General features: G+C 44.1%; 1 protein-coding gene across 1 annotated transcript in view; it reads left to right on the top strand.

The window, feature by feature from the left end:
* Positions 1–18,761, top strand: part of LOC149367508 (uncharacterized) — a 211,092-nt gene that overhangs the window by 100,533 nt on the left and 91,798 nt on the right. The window contains exons 7-8 of the mRNA XM_089574527.1: positions 2,173–2,231; positions 10,299–10,389. Coding sequence (XP_089430653.1) covers positions 2,173–2,231; positions 10,299–10,389 — 150 coding nt within the window. The remainder of the gene's footprint in view (positions 1–2,172; positions 2,232–10,298; positions 10,390–18,761) is intronic.

The raw sequence follows: 18,761 nt of genomic DNA on the forward strand, positions 1-18,761 counted from the left end.
CGGCTCCGCCTGGATGCGATCAATCGACATAAATCTAGGCGCGTCTTGCGTCACAAACGAAGCGATAAAGCGGCGTGTCGGCAGCCTTGAAGCATGAACAAACAAACACTACAAAAAAACGCTATAAAGATTCGCGGCAATATGTCGTTAGTAAAACCAGCGAGTTGGATGACGCATGAATAACCCCTGCGAAAACTGTACTGGTGTTTGAAAATGATATCGTGCTCCTATTGTTAATTAATAACTTGAGTGTGAATTACGTGCTCAATGAGTTTACAGACGTTGCCGGTTAATGAGGGAGGGCGATAGTTAAGTCTGTTCATTCATCTCATCTTATCGAAGCCATATTCATTGATTTCGCTTAGGCCTTCGACCGTGTTCCTCACCATAGATTAATCTATAAGCTTCACATTTTGAATTTATCACCTCAGGTCATCGAATGGATTGAAGATTTTCTAACCAATCGTTCTCAGTCGGTTATCATTAACAAAAATGCCTCTGCTCCTGTCTCGGCGAAATCGGGAGTACCTCAGGGCTCCGTCTTAGGACCAGTTCTTTTCCTCATTAATATAAATCGCTTGCATTACAACATCACATCTAGTATTCATTTATGCGCTGACGATTGCACCATTTACTATCCCATTAAAAATCCTCGTGAACACTATTTTTTGCAGGATGACTTAAGTGCTATTTCTGGTTGGTGCAGAAGGTGGCAAATGCAAATAAATATTGAAAAAAACGAAAGCGCTCACGTTTACTAAAAAGAGACAGGTTGCACTTCATACGTACTTCATTAGAGGTGATGCCATTGAACATGTACCATCCACTAAATATCTAGTAGTTCATTTCTTTTCTGATCTCATTTGGAATGTTCACATTGAGCGCATTATTAACAAGGCCGTTAAAACATTAGGTTTCCCGAAGCGTAAATTGTATCCAGCTAACCAACGAAGAAATCTTCTAGCCTATACATTCCTTGTCAGGTCCCAACTCGAATACTCTTCCATCATATGGCACCCTCATCAAGCTTACCTAGTAAACTGCACTGTATCACTTCAGAATGAAGCAGCCATATTTATTGTCCATGATTATTCATTTCGAACCAGCGTAAATAGCCTTAAGCAACAATTTAACTTATTGCCCCTCCAAATTAGAAGACGAAATGCCGGCCTATCGTTCATGTACACTCTATTTCATGGTTCATCAGGATTTCGAGAATTGTTTCTGCGTCCTGCTGCCCACATATCTTCTCGTAATAAAAACAGCGCAAGGACACAGGACGAGAACGGAGAGTAGACACACACGGCGCTGATGTGTGTCTACTCTCCGTTCTCGTCCTGTGTCCTTGCGCTGTTTTTATTACAAGATGCTTAACCAACTCGCCCAAACTGCCATTTTACTACATATCTTCTCGTTTAGACCCCCATTTAAAATCAGCCCCATATTTGCGCGCACAACTTTCTCCAGATATTCACCTCTTTTACTTGGCATCTCACAATGGAACAGTTTGCCTGCAGATGTCGCCTCCATATCTAATCATGCATAATTCCTCAGTGCTTTAGAAGGTATCTAATGTTAGGTTGATTTGATTGCTTTGTTGTTATTGATTGTTTTAAACTACTTATCTCGTTTTTATCACGTTTTTTTTTCTTCATGTGCAGGACTGTGTTCATTGTTGTATTGCCCTCCTTGCCCGGTATTGCGCGTGCATATAGCTAATTCTGTTATAACCTTGTGTAATCATTCAAATCTATATATCTCCTCTCCTTGGCCTTTTCCGAACAATTTACTGATGTGAATGCGCTGTTGACACTCTTTTTTATCATGTGGCATCTATTCTTTGCCATCCAGTACAAATGGTTCGCACATGCTGTACGATCGATTGTGTATGTATGTATTCCCCCCCCCTGCAATTATGACTTCATGGCGCTGCATAAATGCAAATAAATATTCTTTCTTGCCGTATGCGAAACCTTGCGGTTGCTGGACATATTTTTTCCTCTATTTTGTTTTATTTCTATGTGCAAACTAATCTTTACAGAATGCGTCGCAAGTTTTGCTGTGTGAGCAGAGCTTTTTGAGCGACCTCTATAGTCGCCTTTAGTTCTTTTTTCCAGAGAGTTGTATCTTTCTGAATCTTGGAGACAAAAACAAATATAATGGCATCTGCAGGTGGCCGCCCGGGGTTGCATCCACATCATCGAGGTGTGCGAGGCCGAACAGAAAATCAGGTGAGAACCGATGGAAGCGTCGGGATTAATTCAGATTCCGAAACAGATTCAGAAACAAGGTAACTGCACTGATTCGCTTATCAAAGAGAAAGTTCTTTGCACAGCAGTTTCGCAGCACTCGTCGCGATGTCAGGAACACCTGGTCTCTGATAAACCAGTTACGTGGCAGCCAACGCTTCTCTATTCAAGAATCAGTGGAGCCCAATTTCGATGTTGTGTCGCATATTTTGGCCAATGAGTTTAATACGTTTTTTCCGTAGTACAGACTGTGAGCTCAATGAAAATGACAAAAAGCGCATCGCCATCGGCTTTCCTTCCTCTTATGACAGAATCTGATCTTTCTAGTCACGTAACAAATCTGCCGGACTTGACAACATTTTCATAGGCGATCTGATACGAAACATTACAGCTCTGAAAATTGTTTTGCTGCTTATATTAAACAGCATAATTAAAAGTGGTACATGGCCAGAATCACTGAAGAGCGTTCGCGTTGTTCCTCTGTACAAAAGTGGGAAGCAGAATGATATTGCAAACTGCCGCCCTATATCTATTCTTTCCTGTGTATCCCAGATATTGGAAAAACGTTGACTTTCTGTGAAGAATGCATTTATTACTAAAAATTACCTAACGAGTGGGAATCAGTACGGTTTCGTCAGTGGGTCAGGAACACAGGTGCTATTGGAAAATCTCTCCGATTTACTCCACCAAAGCCTGGAGAACAATGAGGTGGTATTTGCACTTTTTTGGACGTAAAAAAAGCTTTCATCATAGCAAATCATCAAATTGTGAGCTCTAAACTGCACTCGTATGAATTTATGGGTCCTTTTTTGTTATTAATTGAAAACTATCTTCACAGTCGTTCTCAAGCAGTCATGTTTGGGTCTATCTGCAGTGATGCTGCAAAGTCTGTTGTGTGGTGTCCCGCAAGGGTCCATTCTATCTACTTTGTTGTTTAACTTATATGTGAATGATATATGTCATCATGTGAAAGCATCCACCATATTCCTTTACGCCGATGACACTTGACTAGTTTTCAGCAACCCTGATTTTTCATATGCCCCTGCCTAACCTTCAGGTGGACGCTATTAAAGTTAGTGATTGGTTTGCCTCAAATTTAATACAAATAAATAGTACCAAATCCACACTTGTCTGTTTTTGTAACCTGCATAAAGATGTACCAAGTGTAGGTTCCATATATTTAGACACCTCATACTGCTCTTTGTGTTCTTGTCAACCTATAATTAATGTCCCGTCGGTTAAGTTTCTTGGTGTATACATAGACAGTGATTTGGCATGTAAGACTCAGATGACTCACATTTGTAAGAAACTCAGAAGTGTTGCTTGCTTGTTGTTTAATTTGCGAACTATGATGCCATTTTCTATTAGAAAATTAGTCGCCCAGGCTCTGGGGTATAGTGTCTTAAGATACGGTGTGTGTTGTTTTTTTAACTGCTCTTTCACATGGAAATGTCGGGTTAATAGGATTTTGAAAAACATCACTACAAGCGTTCTCTACTTGCCGCAGGAAAATTTGCCCAACAGTGTCTTTACCGCTGCCGGTTTGCCTTCTTTTGACAATCTTTTTAAACAAATTGTAGTACTGTAATATATTTGTGGCACATCGCATACGGGCACATAAATACGAAATCAATAGCATTGAGACATGTTACTCGCTATCATAAACCGAGAGTGCGCACTCACTACGGCAAAACAAGCAGACAATATTACGTGCCAGCTATATTTAATGAATTACCGGATGATTTGTTTACTTTAACCACCCGAAAAAGCTGCTTGTTGCTGTTCAAGCGTTAGAGAACCTTTAACATGTACTGAAATCTTATCAGTGCTTTTTCATTCTGTTCTGTGCTAGAGATTTTATGTTCTTTATATTTACGTCTTTTAATTTCTTTTGCCTCTGATGTAGCTCTGATGTAGTGCGAAGATTGCCGCGGCTGCCGGTTGTCGCCACGCAAGCCCACTTGTGGCTTCGGCCTTCCGTTTTATGTATGTCCAGATTATACTTAATAAAGCATATTATTATTATTATTATTATACTGCTGTTTAGCGGAACGAATAAGCGCAACAGCTCTGTAGTCGATGCACAGTTCACGATTTTTAGGGGCGCGTTTACACTGCTTCCATAAACAATCCCTGTATTAAAATTGCGTTCATAATTGCTGCACTAAACCAGCTATGATTACGTCTTTGGTTTTTGCGGATGACCCGCTTGGAAGCTCGTTCAAACATCTTTAATTGTTGGCAGAATAAATAATAAACTAAATCGGGGGGATTAGACCTACATAATGCCGACCAGTCAGAGTTCCTAATTAGATTGTCTAATTTGCGTTGATCGACTTTAGTCACGCGCAAGTCATTTTGAGCGACGTTAGAAGATGACGGCACTAGAGTCTTGCAAATAGTACGGTCAAGGAATCAGCAAACGGTAAAATAATGATCAGCTAGACGTTATTAATGTTATTAATAATGCATATTAATAATAATAATAATAATAATAATAATAATAATAATAGTTTGTTTATTCTCAAAGAACATAATAGATTCAAGCCTGCCTAAACCTAGAAGGCTTGAGGAGCAGTGCCTGACAGTTGGCAGCGACAAAAAAAGCATATAAACATAATATTTAGAGAAAAAAAAACACAAGAGCCAGAAGCAAACACATTATGAACTAGTGTCCAAGAACAGTTTGTTTTACATGCTTCCGGGTTGTTAAGGCGAATGCATCGTCAGGCAAACTGTTCAATACCAACGGTACATAGTATGATCGTACACGTTCTCCGTACCTGATCCGCGTACGGCGCAAAAGAAAGCGTTCTCGCATGCGAAGTTCTCTTGCTGGAGTATACAAGTGACAAAATTCTTTACTCCAAATATATTATAGAACAACTGTTAATTTATACAGAACATCAAAATTAGGAAGGTGCATGTTTGCACTCCTTTTTATAACTTTCTTTCCCTTTTTCATTATGCCTAATGGCAAACAGCTCGAATAAAAAAAAGACATCCGTATTCAAAGGCAAAGACATACCATAGCAGATGGATTGGAGTAAACTTTTCAGAAGGCTATTATTTTACCACGCCAGAAAAACTGAGGAGAGGAAAAAAACGAAGTTACATTGTATTGCAATACACTGTAAGCAACAGAATTGGCAATGTGTTTACGGATAACTAAAGGGCATGGAAATTTAACAGAATACGACAAACATGGCACCTTGCGCAGCTCGGTGCATACTTGAGCTAAATGTGTGCTCCGGGACATATCAGCATCGAGATGAATTCCAAGCTATTTGATAGATGATACAGATTCAGTACGTCGTTAAGTGTACGAGAACAGGTGTACTAACAGGTATTTGTTTATAAGGCCTATGAAAACAGACAAGCTTAGTTTTCGCGCTGTTCACCTCAATTAAGTTTTCATGCAACCGTCTCATGACTTCCTGTGCGTCATGTTGGAGATTCGATATTTCCAAATTATAGTTGTGATGGTGAGTAATTAGTAGGGTGTCATCTGCATATCGGAAAACCGTACTGTGGTGTGCGATAGCAATAAGATCATTTACATAAAGGTTAAATAAGAAAGGTGCTAAAATAGAACCCTGGGGTACTCCTTTAGTGAGGACAATCGGACCACTTCGAATTTCTCCTAACGCTACGATCTGTGATCGACTCATTAGGTAATTCAATAAAACAGACAGGAATGAACCATGAAAAACATAATGGTACAAGTTCTGACGCATTATACTGTGATTAATCCTGTCGAACGCTTTGAAGACGTCTAAAAACAGTGAGCATTCCAAAGCATTGTTTTCCAAAGTAGTATTTAATAGATCACAAACCTATATCTAAAGCAAGCTGTGTTCCTCTCCCTGTAATAAAGCCGAATTGATGGTTAGAAAAACATCATTAGCCTCAAGAAAGGCATACATGAAAGTGCAAACATGTTTTTCTAAGATAAGAGTGATAGCTGAAAGGATCTGTAAAACGACAGTTTCCTACGTTGCTTTTGCTGGGAACAGTACACTGCTTCGTCAGCGCCACGTGTGCCCTCTTCCGCCCTGCTCCTATCTTATCACACAGCGTCACGGCCAAGCACAGCTTTCCTTTCCTTCTCGTTTTCTTTGACTGGCTATAAAAACCCAAGCCACGAAATAAACCTCGTTCTTTTTGCTCCAGCCACCAGTCTCGTTTCGTTCTAGCGGGCTCCGCCGCCGACCCGTTGGCAGGCGTCCGCCAGCCGCCGGCCCGTTTGTAACACTTTTAATACCGTTTTATTCATTGCAATAGCCATTGCTTCTTTCAGTTGCTCAGGGACTACTTGGGTAACAATGATTGTATTGATTATGCATAACAAAACACCCTTTAAAGATTCAAAGTTTCTACAGAGCATTCAACAGGCCTGGAGATTTGCGTCTTTTAAAGCTAAACAAATTATATTGCAGATCATCTCCAGCACATTCATGCAAAGCAGCTGAACTGAGAACCGAGGAACCGCATGCCGAAACAGGAGCACTATCACTTTCGGTGGAAAAAACCTGAGTTAAATTCATTAGCTAAAGTGATTGATGGTGCAAAGAGGTTCTTATGTTCTTATGGACAACATCTATTGGCCTCTTGGAAGTACAACCTCTTAACTTGTTTATAAGTGACCAAGTCCGACATGGGCTAGGACGCGATTCCTGAAATAGCTGTTGAATGTACTTCTGTTTTTCCGATCGTTTTATTCAATAGCGTTTGTGCCATTACGAGCAGCCTTAAATTCATCCGCAAATATTTGTTTTTTTTTGGCAAAAGGCGATACCTAGCCCAAGCCTTCTATGGCAGCGAGAACGGCATTAGTAATCCATAGGCAGCCAGGTAATCGCTGTTTGGGGGGAGCTGTTTGCTTTGAGGATTCAATAAAGATATTAAGGATTTCGATAAAGGAATCGTAGAGCTTTAACTTTGCTCGAGTACTCTTTCGAGTACCATTTCATTTCGAGTAACATTTCACGTAGATGCTTTTGACATTGCTAACATATTCAATGGTTTCTTCTGCGACCATAGCTCGTTGCCATTTGATGCTTGTCTCTCGTCTTTCCCTCGTCTCCTACATTTTTCTTAACCAACAATGAAAACTCACATTTTTGGAACTGACAAGTGCAGAACAAGACCGCCTTCACCCAACCAATACTAAAAGGATAGACCATCCTGTTGCTGAACCTCTTTCTCATTATATTAACCTCATGTTCAAAACAGGATTAGTTCCTAGTGAGCTCGAGAAATCTCAGATTAATCGAGTTTTCAAGAAGGCTGACCATTATTCTCTCTCAAATTACCGCCCCATTGCCGTATTACCGTTTTACCAAAGTATTAGAGAAATGCATTGAGCAGCGCCTAATTACTTTCCAAAGTCCAATATACTGTCCTTGATTAATTCGGGTTCCGTTCGAGATATTCAAGTAACCTCTCATTGGTGGCCTTCGGTTTGGTTTGGTTTGGTTTAACGGGGTTTAACGTCCCAAAGCGACTAAGGCTATGAGAGACGCCGTAGTGGAGGGCTCCGGAAATTTCGACCACCTGGGGTTCTTTAACGTGCACTGACATCGCACAGTACACGGGCCTCTAGAATTTCTCCTCCAAAGAAATTCTAGCCGCCGCGGCCGGGATCGAACCCGCGTCTTTTGGGTCAGCAGCCGTGCACCATAACCGCTGAGCCGCCGCTGCGGCTCATTGGTGGCCTTCAGTGAACCGCAAGTGATAAGGAAACATTTCAAGTTTCGCTTCGTACATCGTTTGTTATAGCCAGAAATACAAGGGAGGACAAGCTCCGGAGGCGCGAATTTTTCGCTTCCCTTCGAAAACTAAGATATTCTGCCACTACTAATGCCGGCAAAACAATGCAGCCGCTGAATAATGCTCAGGAAGGCTTAGGTATTCGATATTGGCAGAAATCCAAGGGTTTTTTTTTTCGCACTTGAGCCCAGCCGGTGGCCCACCCCTCTAGGAGACGAAATCCAGGGTTCGACGGAAACCCGTGTGCCCGGGAAAATTCATGGCGGGAAATAGCAAGCGCCGACCAATCGTTCGACACTAACAAAAAGACGTTTCGGCTCCGCTACGGGAGCCTTGTTCAAAATGAAAGTGAGAATGAAGTGGGGGTTCATTTTATTTATTTTTATTTATTTATACAAATACCTGCAGCGCCCAGGGGCATTATAGCAGGGGGGGGGGACAATGACAGTAAACATATACATAAAATGAGCATGTCACAAATATTAAAAATAAACAATAAGGCACAATTGTCTAAATTAAATAGTAACGCATCACTGAAATGGCGGTCTGAGAAAACAAGTTCTGAAAACGTGGAAAGCTTCTACGACAGATTGGCCGCCAGGAAAGAGTGAAAATGTTTATCTGCTTTACATTGTTCTATGCTCTTGGGAAGCCTATTCCAATGTGAAGAAGTATGAGGAAAAAAGAATTACGAAACACATCAGTTCGACATCGCGGTACAAGAACTTTCAAGTTATGATCGCGGCGTTCAGAGATGAAATGTGGAGGTAGAATGTACGAGCTCTTCTTTATTCCCGTGAGATCAGAGTATATCTGGAAAAAAAGTTCTAATTTTGCGGTTAGTCTCTGGTGAGCCAGTGTTTTCCACCTAAGGTTTTCTTTAACTAATGTGATGCTACTACGGAAATTATAGTTGCCAGAAACAAACCTGGCAGCGCGGTTTGGGATGCGTTCAAGTTTTTCCACTAGATAAGAGCTTTGAGGGTCCCATGCCGCGCAAGCATACTCGAGTATTGGACGAACATTAGTGACGTATAGCTGTTCTTTTACTTTTGGGGGGGCTTTATGAAAATTTCGTCGAATGAGGCTTAGCGTTCTAGATGACTTTAAGGTTAAGTATTCTATGTGTCGGTTCCATGTCAAATTTTCTGAAAAATAGACCCCTAGATACTTGTAATGTTGAACCTTTTCAAACGGTAGCCCGTCCAAATTATAAACTGATCTCGCAGGAAGTCGTTTAGGGGAAAATGACACATACTGACATTTAGCGCTGTTTAAAGACATGCCCCATTTAGTACACCAACAATGAATTTTGTTCAGATCACTCTGTATACTGTTTACATCATTGGTAGTTTCGTATATTCCTGTAAATGGCACAGTCGTCGGCATAAAATCTCACCTTACATTCAAGCCCTTCAACAATGTCATTTATAAACACTAGAAATAACAAAGGCCCCAAAACAGACCCTTGGGGCACGCCAGAGGTTACGGTGACATGCGATGAATTAGTGCCATTGATTAAAACATTTTGAGTTCGCCCAGATAAGTAATCTCTAATCCAGTCTACTATTGCAGGGTGTATACAGAGAGAAGATAATTTATATAACAACAAAGCGTGAGGAACTGTATCAAAGGCTTTACTAAAATCCAAAAAGATGCAGTCTACCTGAAAACCAAGATCAAAATTATAAAAGAGATCATGGGAACATTCTACCAGTTGAGTTGTGCACGACAGTCCAGGCCTGAAGCCATGTTGAGCATTTGAGAAGAAATTATTACTTTGAAGATGTTTCATCACAGAGCTGTAAATAATGTGTTCCATAGTTTTGCAGCATATGCATGTAAGAGAGATTGGTCTATAGTTTTGTAATGCCTTTTAAATGCGTCATGGTGTGACGTAAGCAGCGCCTGTAGATCGGGGGCAGATTTCCTTCGTTACGGTTTAGCGCCTTTGACGTGGTTTGGATATGAAGGGATTCCAGGTAAAGCCTTGTCATCTTGTTCTTTTCCAATTATCCTCGTGCTATCCCAGTCGGTGGCATGACCCGTGGAAACAGCATGTTCTGCTAGTGCGTTTTTTGCCACGCGCCGCTTGTTGACATCATCGTTGTGCTGGAGATGCACATCGCCTCTGGAGACGCCTCTTCATCGGCAGTGAACTGGGTTCAGCTGCTGCCGCTGTTGTTGGTCAGACCTGTCATAGGTAGATGCTGTATACCGCGCTTCGGCACTGTCTGGCTATGTGCGAAAATGGATTGGGGACGTGCCTTCTCCCAGGGTCCTACCGGAGGGAGCACCGCTTCTTCCTCACCCACCGCCTTTCACCGAGGTCCACTTCTCCCTGCCCTTCTTGTCTGCCTTCCCCGAGGTGAGCGATGCTCAAGTTTTCTTTCGCCCTAGTGTATTGCTGCACGCTATTAACGAAGCCACGCGTCAAAAAAGAACAACTCTTATGGTTAGGTAAATGGTAGCTGCAGTAAGGTATGTTGCCGGGCTAGTTGCAGTTGACGTTTCTTGGCGCTCAATGCTTAACAACTGGCGTAGCAAAGCGTCTAATTTTGTTTCTTCCCCATGTTAACCTCTCAATTTTCCTTGAAGTTTTCAAACATTCAGCGCAAGGAAATTTCAACTGCGACAATGAGAGGCCAGGCAGCACGAGTACGCTATGTGGCTCAAGCACCATCTCTAAAAAAGTCGTCCTCTCCCTCCGCGGAGAACATGAAACGCTAGGGGTCTTGCCATAAGACGGCGTCGGTTCCAGTGCTCGGCACAAGCCCTGAATGAGTCTTCGCCAGATAATGTCACAGTTTCAACCATAGCAAGGCGTTCGGAAGTTTGCACTTAATCGCAAACGACACTATCAAAAATATCATTAGTGTATGCACAGTAGAAGGGATAATGGCATGCTCTCTCAGGAGGTGGCATATCTCATTAAAACATTTAACCCCATAGATAGAATACCGCTCCAATTTAATCAACAAATGTAAGGGAACCGATGAAAGTATAACTTGGAGAGGAGCAGGACGTACCTGAAAGGCGTTCAAGAAGAAATTAGGCATATCTAAACCCTAACAGACACGAAGGGCTATGAAATGAGCGATATAGACAGTTAAAGAACCCGACACTTCGTACATACCTATTTGCCATGATTGTCATCAGCAATTTAATCTCGTCTGCTGCAGCACAAAAGACTCTCCTATCAATTCATCTTTATTTTATCACCGTAGAGATGTTAGGGGCGCAGCCAAAAGGCTCTCAAAGGATTGGCTGCGCCCCCTACAAAACTTGGCAACTTAGGCACAAGGTATATTACTATGCAAAGAAATATTTTTTTACAGAATAACAACAGGGCGCAACGGGAGTTGCTTATAATGTTGAATAAAGACTAGAATAAAGGATAGTTGGGCTAGTTGGATTGAATTACAGAGCATAGCGCTGAACAACGGAGACGACAGAAAAGAAGACAAGACAGGCGCTATCTGTCAACTGGAGGTTTATTCACGCGAAAAAGGAAATATGTACAAACAGGCATACAGGAAAAAGAAACAAACGCAAGCTCACACAAGGCTGTATAATATTGGGATTTCGCTCTCTTGTAGTGCGATATAGGGTGTGCTGACGCCCGTGCCGCCGGCCTTACGAATGCAAAATTCCTTGACTTCTGTTCTTGCCACGGAAGATAGCTTCACTCTTCTCAGCTTGCACTGCAAAAACCACAAATAGAATCCAATATTAGAAGAAAATGAAGCCATCTTCCCTGGAAAGAACAGAAAACTTAGGAGTGGGTGCAGTTTGCGTTCGTAAGGCCGGCGGCACAGGCGTCAGCACACCCTCTATCGCACTACAAGAGAGCGAAATTCCAATATTATACAGCCTTGTGCGAGCGTGTCTGGGTTTCTTTTTTCTGCGTTCCTGCATGTATTTATTTCCCCTTTCGCGTGAATAAACCTTCAGTTGTCAAAGAGCGCTTCTCTTGTCTTCTTCTCTGTCGTCTTCCTTGTTTGGCGCTATGACTGCAAAAAAAAAAAAGAGGGGTACAGATTGGTTGGCCTCAAATAAAATGGCACGCACCCACTACGGGGGCAACGTTCATGGAACTAAACTCAGTTGCCAAACCGAGAGCGGTTTCGCGGCGCCGCCACCACTGGCTGCTTTGAGTGGCGCTGCAGTCGTACCAGGCTTCAGCCGGTCCGATCAGTTGCTGTTCTGCGCGCATGTCTTCGAGGGCTTTCGCGACGCGATTGCTGCTGTGATCGTTGTCTTTGTGTTTCGTGAGCTTGCATGCAGAGTTTCAGGTGCTGTATCTGCCATGCCGACGTGCTGTGCGCCGGGCTGCACGAGCGGTTACAGAAACAACAAGACTGCGAGGCATTTTTTCGCGGCTCCTCGTGACGCGCGGATCTCCGTGCGGCATGGGATCGAGCCATTCCGTGTTGACAGAAAACTCTCCGACAAATCACGTGTGTGCGATCTTCATTTCCATTTTGAAAGGAGCGTGGTTATAAGAGTTTCTTCACCAAAGTAGCATATTAGACAATTCTTTAAAGGTGGAGATCAGATCATCGCAAGACTCATCGTAAGTTCACTTACCAGCTTATCTAAACGCGAATGTCTAGCAGACATTGGTACAGTGTGTTTTAAACATAAATTAACACTAGCTTTAGAGCGCAAAGCCCCGCATTTATGGCACTCGAAAGCAGACCACAAGTACAGCCTTTGTCAAAAGTTTAGAGCCCAGGGGGTTTGCTTCTGGGCCACACTGCTTCGCTCGTAATGCGTCCTCAGTGTCCCAAATCTCCTGAAGGTGAGAAGATTTTTGGTCCTGCTCTCTCCGATGCATAGGACTTCAATTAGTGCTACAGGAGCGCCACAATAGAGCTCAGAAGCGAACCCCCTGGGCTCTAAACTTTTGACAAAGGCTGTACCTACGATTTCTGTGGTGCAGTTTTCCGAAATAAGCAGATTTTACGCACAGCGTTCACTTCGTGAATGACTCCGCGCGCTGCTCACAACCCGAGCTGCGAAGGCAGTGAAATTCCTCGGGTTCCTGAGTCGTCAGTTTCTCTTTCCCTGCAACAACGAGGATGCCTGACGCCGACTCCAGAAAAGAAATTTCAGTATTTTGAGTTTACCGCTCTCCGTGTATTGTTCCTAGCGTGCGATACCGTTCCAACAATATTTTTCGATCCTTCACGCAGTGCACTGCAGGTGGACACAAATACAGAGATACTTTTACATTTTGTTCCCAACACATTTTGCGCACGCACCCCTCGACGAGGCTCCACTTACTCCTCTCGATTTTTGCTGCTTCCCCATTAACAACATGGGTGTACGTCTTCAGTATGTCTTCTTCGTGAAAATGAAGGTCGCACACACGTGATTTGTCGGAGAGTTTCCTGTCAACACGGGACAATGGCTCGATCCCATGCCGCACGGAGATCCGCGTCACGAAGAGCCGCGAAAAAATTCCTCGCAGTCTTGTTTTTTCTGTAGCCGCTCGTGCAGCCCGGCGCACAGCACGTCGGCATGGCAGATACAGCACCTGAAACTCTGCATGCAAGCGCACGTAGCACAGAGGCAACGATCACAGCAGCAATCGCGTCGCGAAAGCACTCTACGACATGCGCGCACAGTAGCAGGATTCGCGTTTAGATAAGCTGGTAAGTGAACTTACGATGAGCCTTGCGATGACCTGATCTCCATTTTTAATGTACATGTCTAATATGCTACTTTGGTGAATAAACTCTAATAACCACACTCCTTTCAAAAATCATGACCGCCCGCAATTTCGGCCAACGGTGGCATTGGCTAGGCAGCGATGATCTATCACTCCAGTTGCTGCAGCAAAGATATGTGGCATACTCGCCGCACAGGGTTCAGAACTGACTGGTGTCTTTACGATAAACATCGCTAAGTGCGATATTTGGGACGCCAGTTGCTCAACATTCCCGAAGGCTGCATGATACGACGCTGGGCCGTCGGGCCTGCGGCGTCTGCTAGCGGCGGCCAGCGGGAGCCTGTTTCGACGGCAGCGCCCCCTCGCGCTAAAATTTGCGGGCCGCTTCAGCCGCATGGAGAAGGCGGAGAGTTTGGCAACTTAGTTTAGTTCCATTAACGTTGTACGGGGGGGGGGGGCAGTGGCGAAGGCAACGGAACGAGAAAAAAACAAGAGGCACCAAACACTGGACGGGTTTCGTGTTCCTTCCTGTCCTCATTCCGTTGCGCTGTTTCGTACGATGTATGAACCAATTAGCCCTCACCAGAATCCTCTGTGTGGAAAACATTTTTACAGAAATATGCAGTTTCAATAAGGTTCCAAACAATGATTGTAATCTGTGCATTGTAATGAATCAGTTGAGTATACAAGTGGCAAGCTGTAATTAGTGCTCTGTCGGCTGTAATTGGTTCGGGTTTGCGGAATAATGAAATGATCTTTTGTACGCGTGCTGTAATTGGGAGACTTGTTTTCAAGCCTGTACATTTCCTTGAAAAGATGGCTTGATATATAGCTGTAGTCCTGTAGCACCTTAATAAGTTTTGTTTTTGTAGCTGCGGGACAGGAATTATATTGTTTATGAAAAATCGCTTTTATAGGTGCATCTCGGGAAAGGTTGACGATTACTCTGAGGGCTCGTTTTTGTAGTTTGTGAAGTTTGCCAACGTTTGAAAATATAGTGGTTCCCCAAACCAAAAAGCAGCAACCTGTAATGGAAGAAAATAGTTACTGAAAGATATAATTTTTTCACACATTGTGGTAAAAAATGCCGAACCCTAGGTAGAATGCCTATTACCGTACCTAGTTTGTTTATAGTAGTGTCGTTTATTTATTCCATGATAAATGGTCATTGAAATACACTCCAAGACTTCTAAATTCCGAGACACGCTGAATTTTAGCTTAACCTAGCCACCGTGAAAAGCCCAGGAAATCAATTATCCTATTTCTGGCCGGCAAAAACATTGCTTTGGATTATTTGTTATTAATTTCTAAGAAATTAATGCTGGTCTATTCAGGAAGCGAACGCAAAAACAGATTCTCCTGCCCAGACGGATTGTATACATTAGTTGATTAAAAAAATCAGCTGAGGTTTAGCTCTGGTTAAACCGGGCAAGTTGTGGAAGCAAGCAGCATCTGTTTTGCGCGAGGCGAACGCACGTATATTTATTCCCCGCTTCCCTCCGGCTTCCTCTTTTCACATTCCGACACATGCGCGCGGCAGCGGCGGCGGCAGCGCAGCGACGGTCCTGCCGCCTGGTGGAGCGCGGCGGAAACAATTTCTATGGCAGCGGCGCTCCATCTGTTTGACCTCGCTGGGGCTACAGGTACAGTGGCTAGAATTGGGAAGTGTGACGACCGCGCCCGTTCGCGCGTGGCGCCTTGAGAGGAAACCACCAGATGGCGCTGACGCTCGTTCACACGTCAGCTCCAGCAGCCGCCGCCGCAGCCGCCAGCCCTGCATGCGCAGTCTAAAACGCGATAACGCTAAAAGAATGCTTCGTAACATATATTTTCTTTGGAACATGGCGGGAAACAGCAATAGAGTAGTCACGCTAACCCACTGGCAATTCCAAGGTGCGAAGTTAATCCAACTGAGCGCGCTTTGAAGGTTGGCGGAAGCTTGCTTTGCCCGATTTTCTCCCGCTCACGCGTTACAGAACGCAAAACAGAAAATTCCTCGGTGTTCTCTGAAGTAAGCATTTTATTTATTGAGCGCTTATCAGAAATACAAGTTAACTTTGAAAAGTTTTTCACAAACAGTTCAAAATACAATTCTCAGGCTTCGATGCTCGCTAAGTGACGCGCCTAAGCTTCAAGTGCTTTTTCTTTTCACGAGAAGACGCTCTCTCCTTGTTGAGGGCTTTCGTGTAGAAGTGCAGACGAGTGACTAGAAAGAACTTTTTGATCTGGTTGCTAAGGCTGGGGCCGTGTTGTGCACAGCCCAGTGTGACATTGTTGTTTTGGAGGCAGGAAACGAGCTCGTCCAAGCTGTCACTGCGGAGCTCGTTATAACTGAACCACATCGTAAAAGTGGTCTCGAGGGCATCGACAAATGCGAATAGCTCTTCCGAAGGGTAAATGAGGCCCCCATTGTCACAGAACTTGGTGAACATGGCCAGCTGTTCATTGGCGTCATCAGCGGAAACAAGCAGCTTATCACTGCATTCCTTGCACCCAGTTTTCAGAATTGTCTTGCGGGCAACATACCCTGCCATGAAAAATACCAGCCGTGAGTCGCTCATCTTCTCAGGGTACTCATGGTCAGAAAGCTTTAAGGACTTCTTTACAATCTGAGAAGCTTCTTCAATCTTCCCACCTTCCAGCAATGCATCCAGTTCTTGATTTGAATCTTCACTACTAAGGAGAAACTTCAGATCTCCCCCTTCACAGTTTCCGCTGCTCGGCGCTTTAACCAAATCGTAGAAACTTAGACAGTTCACGGTGAGCAAGAACTGCGCAGCAGTGGGATGGTCGTTGCAGCCAGAAAATTGTCTTATTATTCCAAACAATTTCTCTAGGCAGTCTTGGCTCAGTCGGCACGTCAGCAGGTACTTAAAGCCAAGTTTCTCATGAAGATACCTCATTAGATCAAGCGTACCTTGAAGGGTGACTCTTAGCCCCTCGGCAGTGCTTGCTGAAAGGAATCCTGCTGGTGAAGTTTTTGCATGAACCTCCCACCTGTTTAGATAGTTTAGTACATCCTTGATGTGCTTCTCAGCTGTAGAGTCGGGTTTTAATCCTTCAGATGGTATGCGTGCTGTCATGGCCTTTATAAGCTTCCACATCAGCAAAACAAAGGCTTCCGTTGGTGCGGGATCACCCCATTGCTCCTTAATTTGCTTCTGGTAGAAGAACAGGCCACGAAGCACTTGCGGACTGAAAAGATGAAAAGCAAAGTTCACTTTCATCTTCTCAAAGTTGTTCGGGTTCACGTGAGCAGCAGTGATTTTTGGCATCACTTTGAGAGTAAGCGCACACTTATCCTCGTTGTGTGCTGCTCTGATATGTTCAATATATACGGAACCTTCAGGTGTTTTATACCTTGCTTTGAGAAGGCCGTTTCGAACGCATTTTACCAAATGCGGAAAATCAGAAATGAAGAAGAGGCGTCTTGCTGCGTCAACAGGGTGTGGTGTAGATGGCTTGATGAACGTCGAGGAGCCGGAAATCCCAAAAAGACGCCACATTGAACGGTTCCATGATGCTCCATCCGCCGTGATATAATCCACCTTCAACCCAGCCTTTTCAGCAAGTAAAACCGCTTCTATCAAAATTTTTGACAAAAGCGGAGCCTTTACGTTGCCCCGGGAAGCAAAGACTCCTAGTATCTGGTGCCAGGAACCAGTGAGAGGCTGAAACATAATAATGAGACCGTGATCGCAGAGAAGATGTCTGTCGTTTTCCAAAGTGAATTTTCCCAAGTCAACCAGACCTTCCACTTTCCCTCCTGTGCAAACGTTCAAGCATTCCGTCAGCTTCATTTCGTCCACGATGAGGCCGCCGTGACACTTGAATGCATCCATAGATTTAGTTCTCTTTGCGATCCCCGTGATTATAGCAGGGTTAAATCCGAACCCACTTCTGTACTTGCGCGTGTGGACCTTTAAGCAGCTTCTGCTTGGGAGAATGAGTATGCCTTCCCGCCTGATATGCTCATAGAGCCTCGGGCTTTTCATTCTCATTATTATACATTCTAGCAACCAGTCCTGGTTGTAGTGCATGCCTTTTGTTGATTTGCGGCGAGCGGCTTGATAACATTGCATAACAGCAAGTCTTTGCTTTGGTGGAAGCGTTTTCAACCGGTCTGCGAGGACGCCCTCTTCGAGTTCTGCACTTTGACTCTTCAGCTTCTCAATAGTTTGAGTGCAAAGTGCTACCTTGACTTTTAATCGACGGGTGGCTTGGGCTTGTGCTCTTCTACGCTTTGAAGTTCGGGCTACTCCAGTCGGACTGCACCGTTTTCTTGATCTTTGGTTAAGAAGAGCTTTCCGTAAATGCTTGCACTGAATACATGGTTTGCCTTCAGTGGTGATGCCCTGGCATTTCTGGCTCGATATGGCCGTATCTGAAAGAACAATCTTCTTATTGCCAAGCGCGAATGGAAATTCGTGTATAGTGCCTGCACCCGGACAAATGCTCATGGCGTCCACTCTTTCGAGGAGCGATGCAGGGTCTTCACACGCGACATTCTTTTGCTGCACTCCTTTGACAAAAACATCATGCGTCACACTGCCCCCTTGTCCTGAAAACAAAACTAGCTTTTCTGCGAACAAGATGCGCTTATCCACTGCAGTCCGACACACGCTGTAAGCCACAGTCATAGGCGAAACACTTAACGTATGCTTTCCCCATGCAGCTGACGGCAGGGCCAAGTCCTCTAATAAAACTGAGCTGGAGAGGCTTTCGGTCTCAACACTCACTGGTGAAAGCTCGTCTCCTGCACTCTTCTTGCTAGGTGGAGCTGAAAGTGGAGTCCTCGCTGGGCGTTTCCTGCTTGTAGGCAACTTCTTTGACAGGTAATGCGGGAGATTAGGAAACTGTGTAGGCACAGCTCCCGGAAGCAAGAGAGGCCTACCCCTGTCAATCCGGACAATTTCACCGTTCACGATGTGTTCAAAGTGGCGGGATATATACCTCTCGTCGAAGTGTAGCTCGCACACGGCGGAGTTTTCTTCGAGTTCCTTGTCAGCACGTGGAATAGCTCGCCGCCACTGCGCCAACACAGCCTGGTCCTTCGGAACCCC

The sequence above is a fragment of the Amblyomma mixtum genome, chromosome 1 (genome assembly GCF_055824585.1).
Source record: "Amblyomma mixtum isolate Tamu chromosome 1, ASM5582458v1, whole genome shotgun sequence".
Taxonomy (NCBI): Eukaryota; Metazoa; Arthropoda; class Arachnida; order Ixodida; family Ixodidae; genus Amblyomma; species Amblyomma mixtum.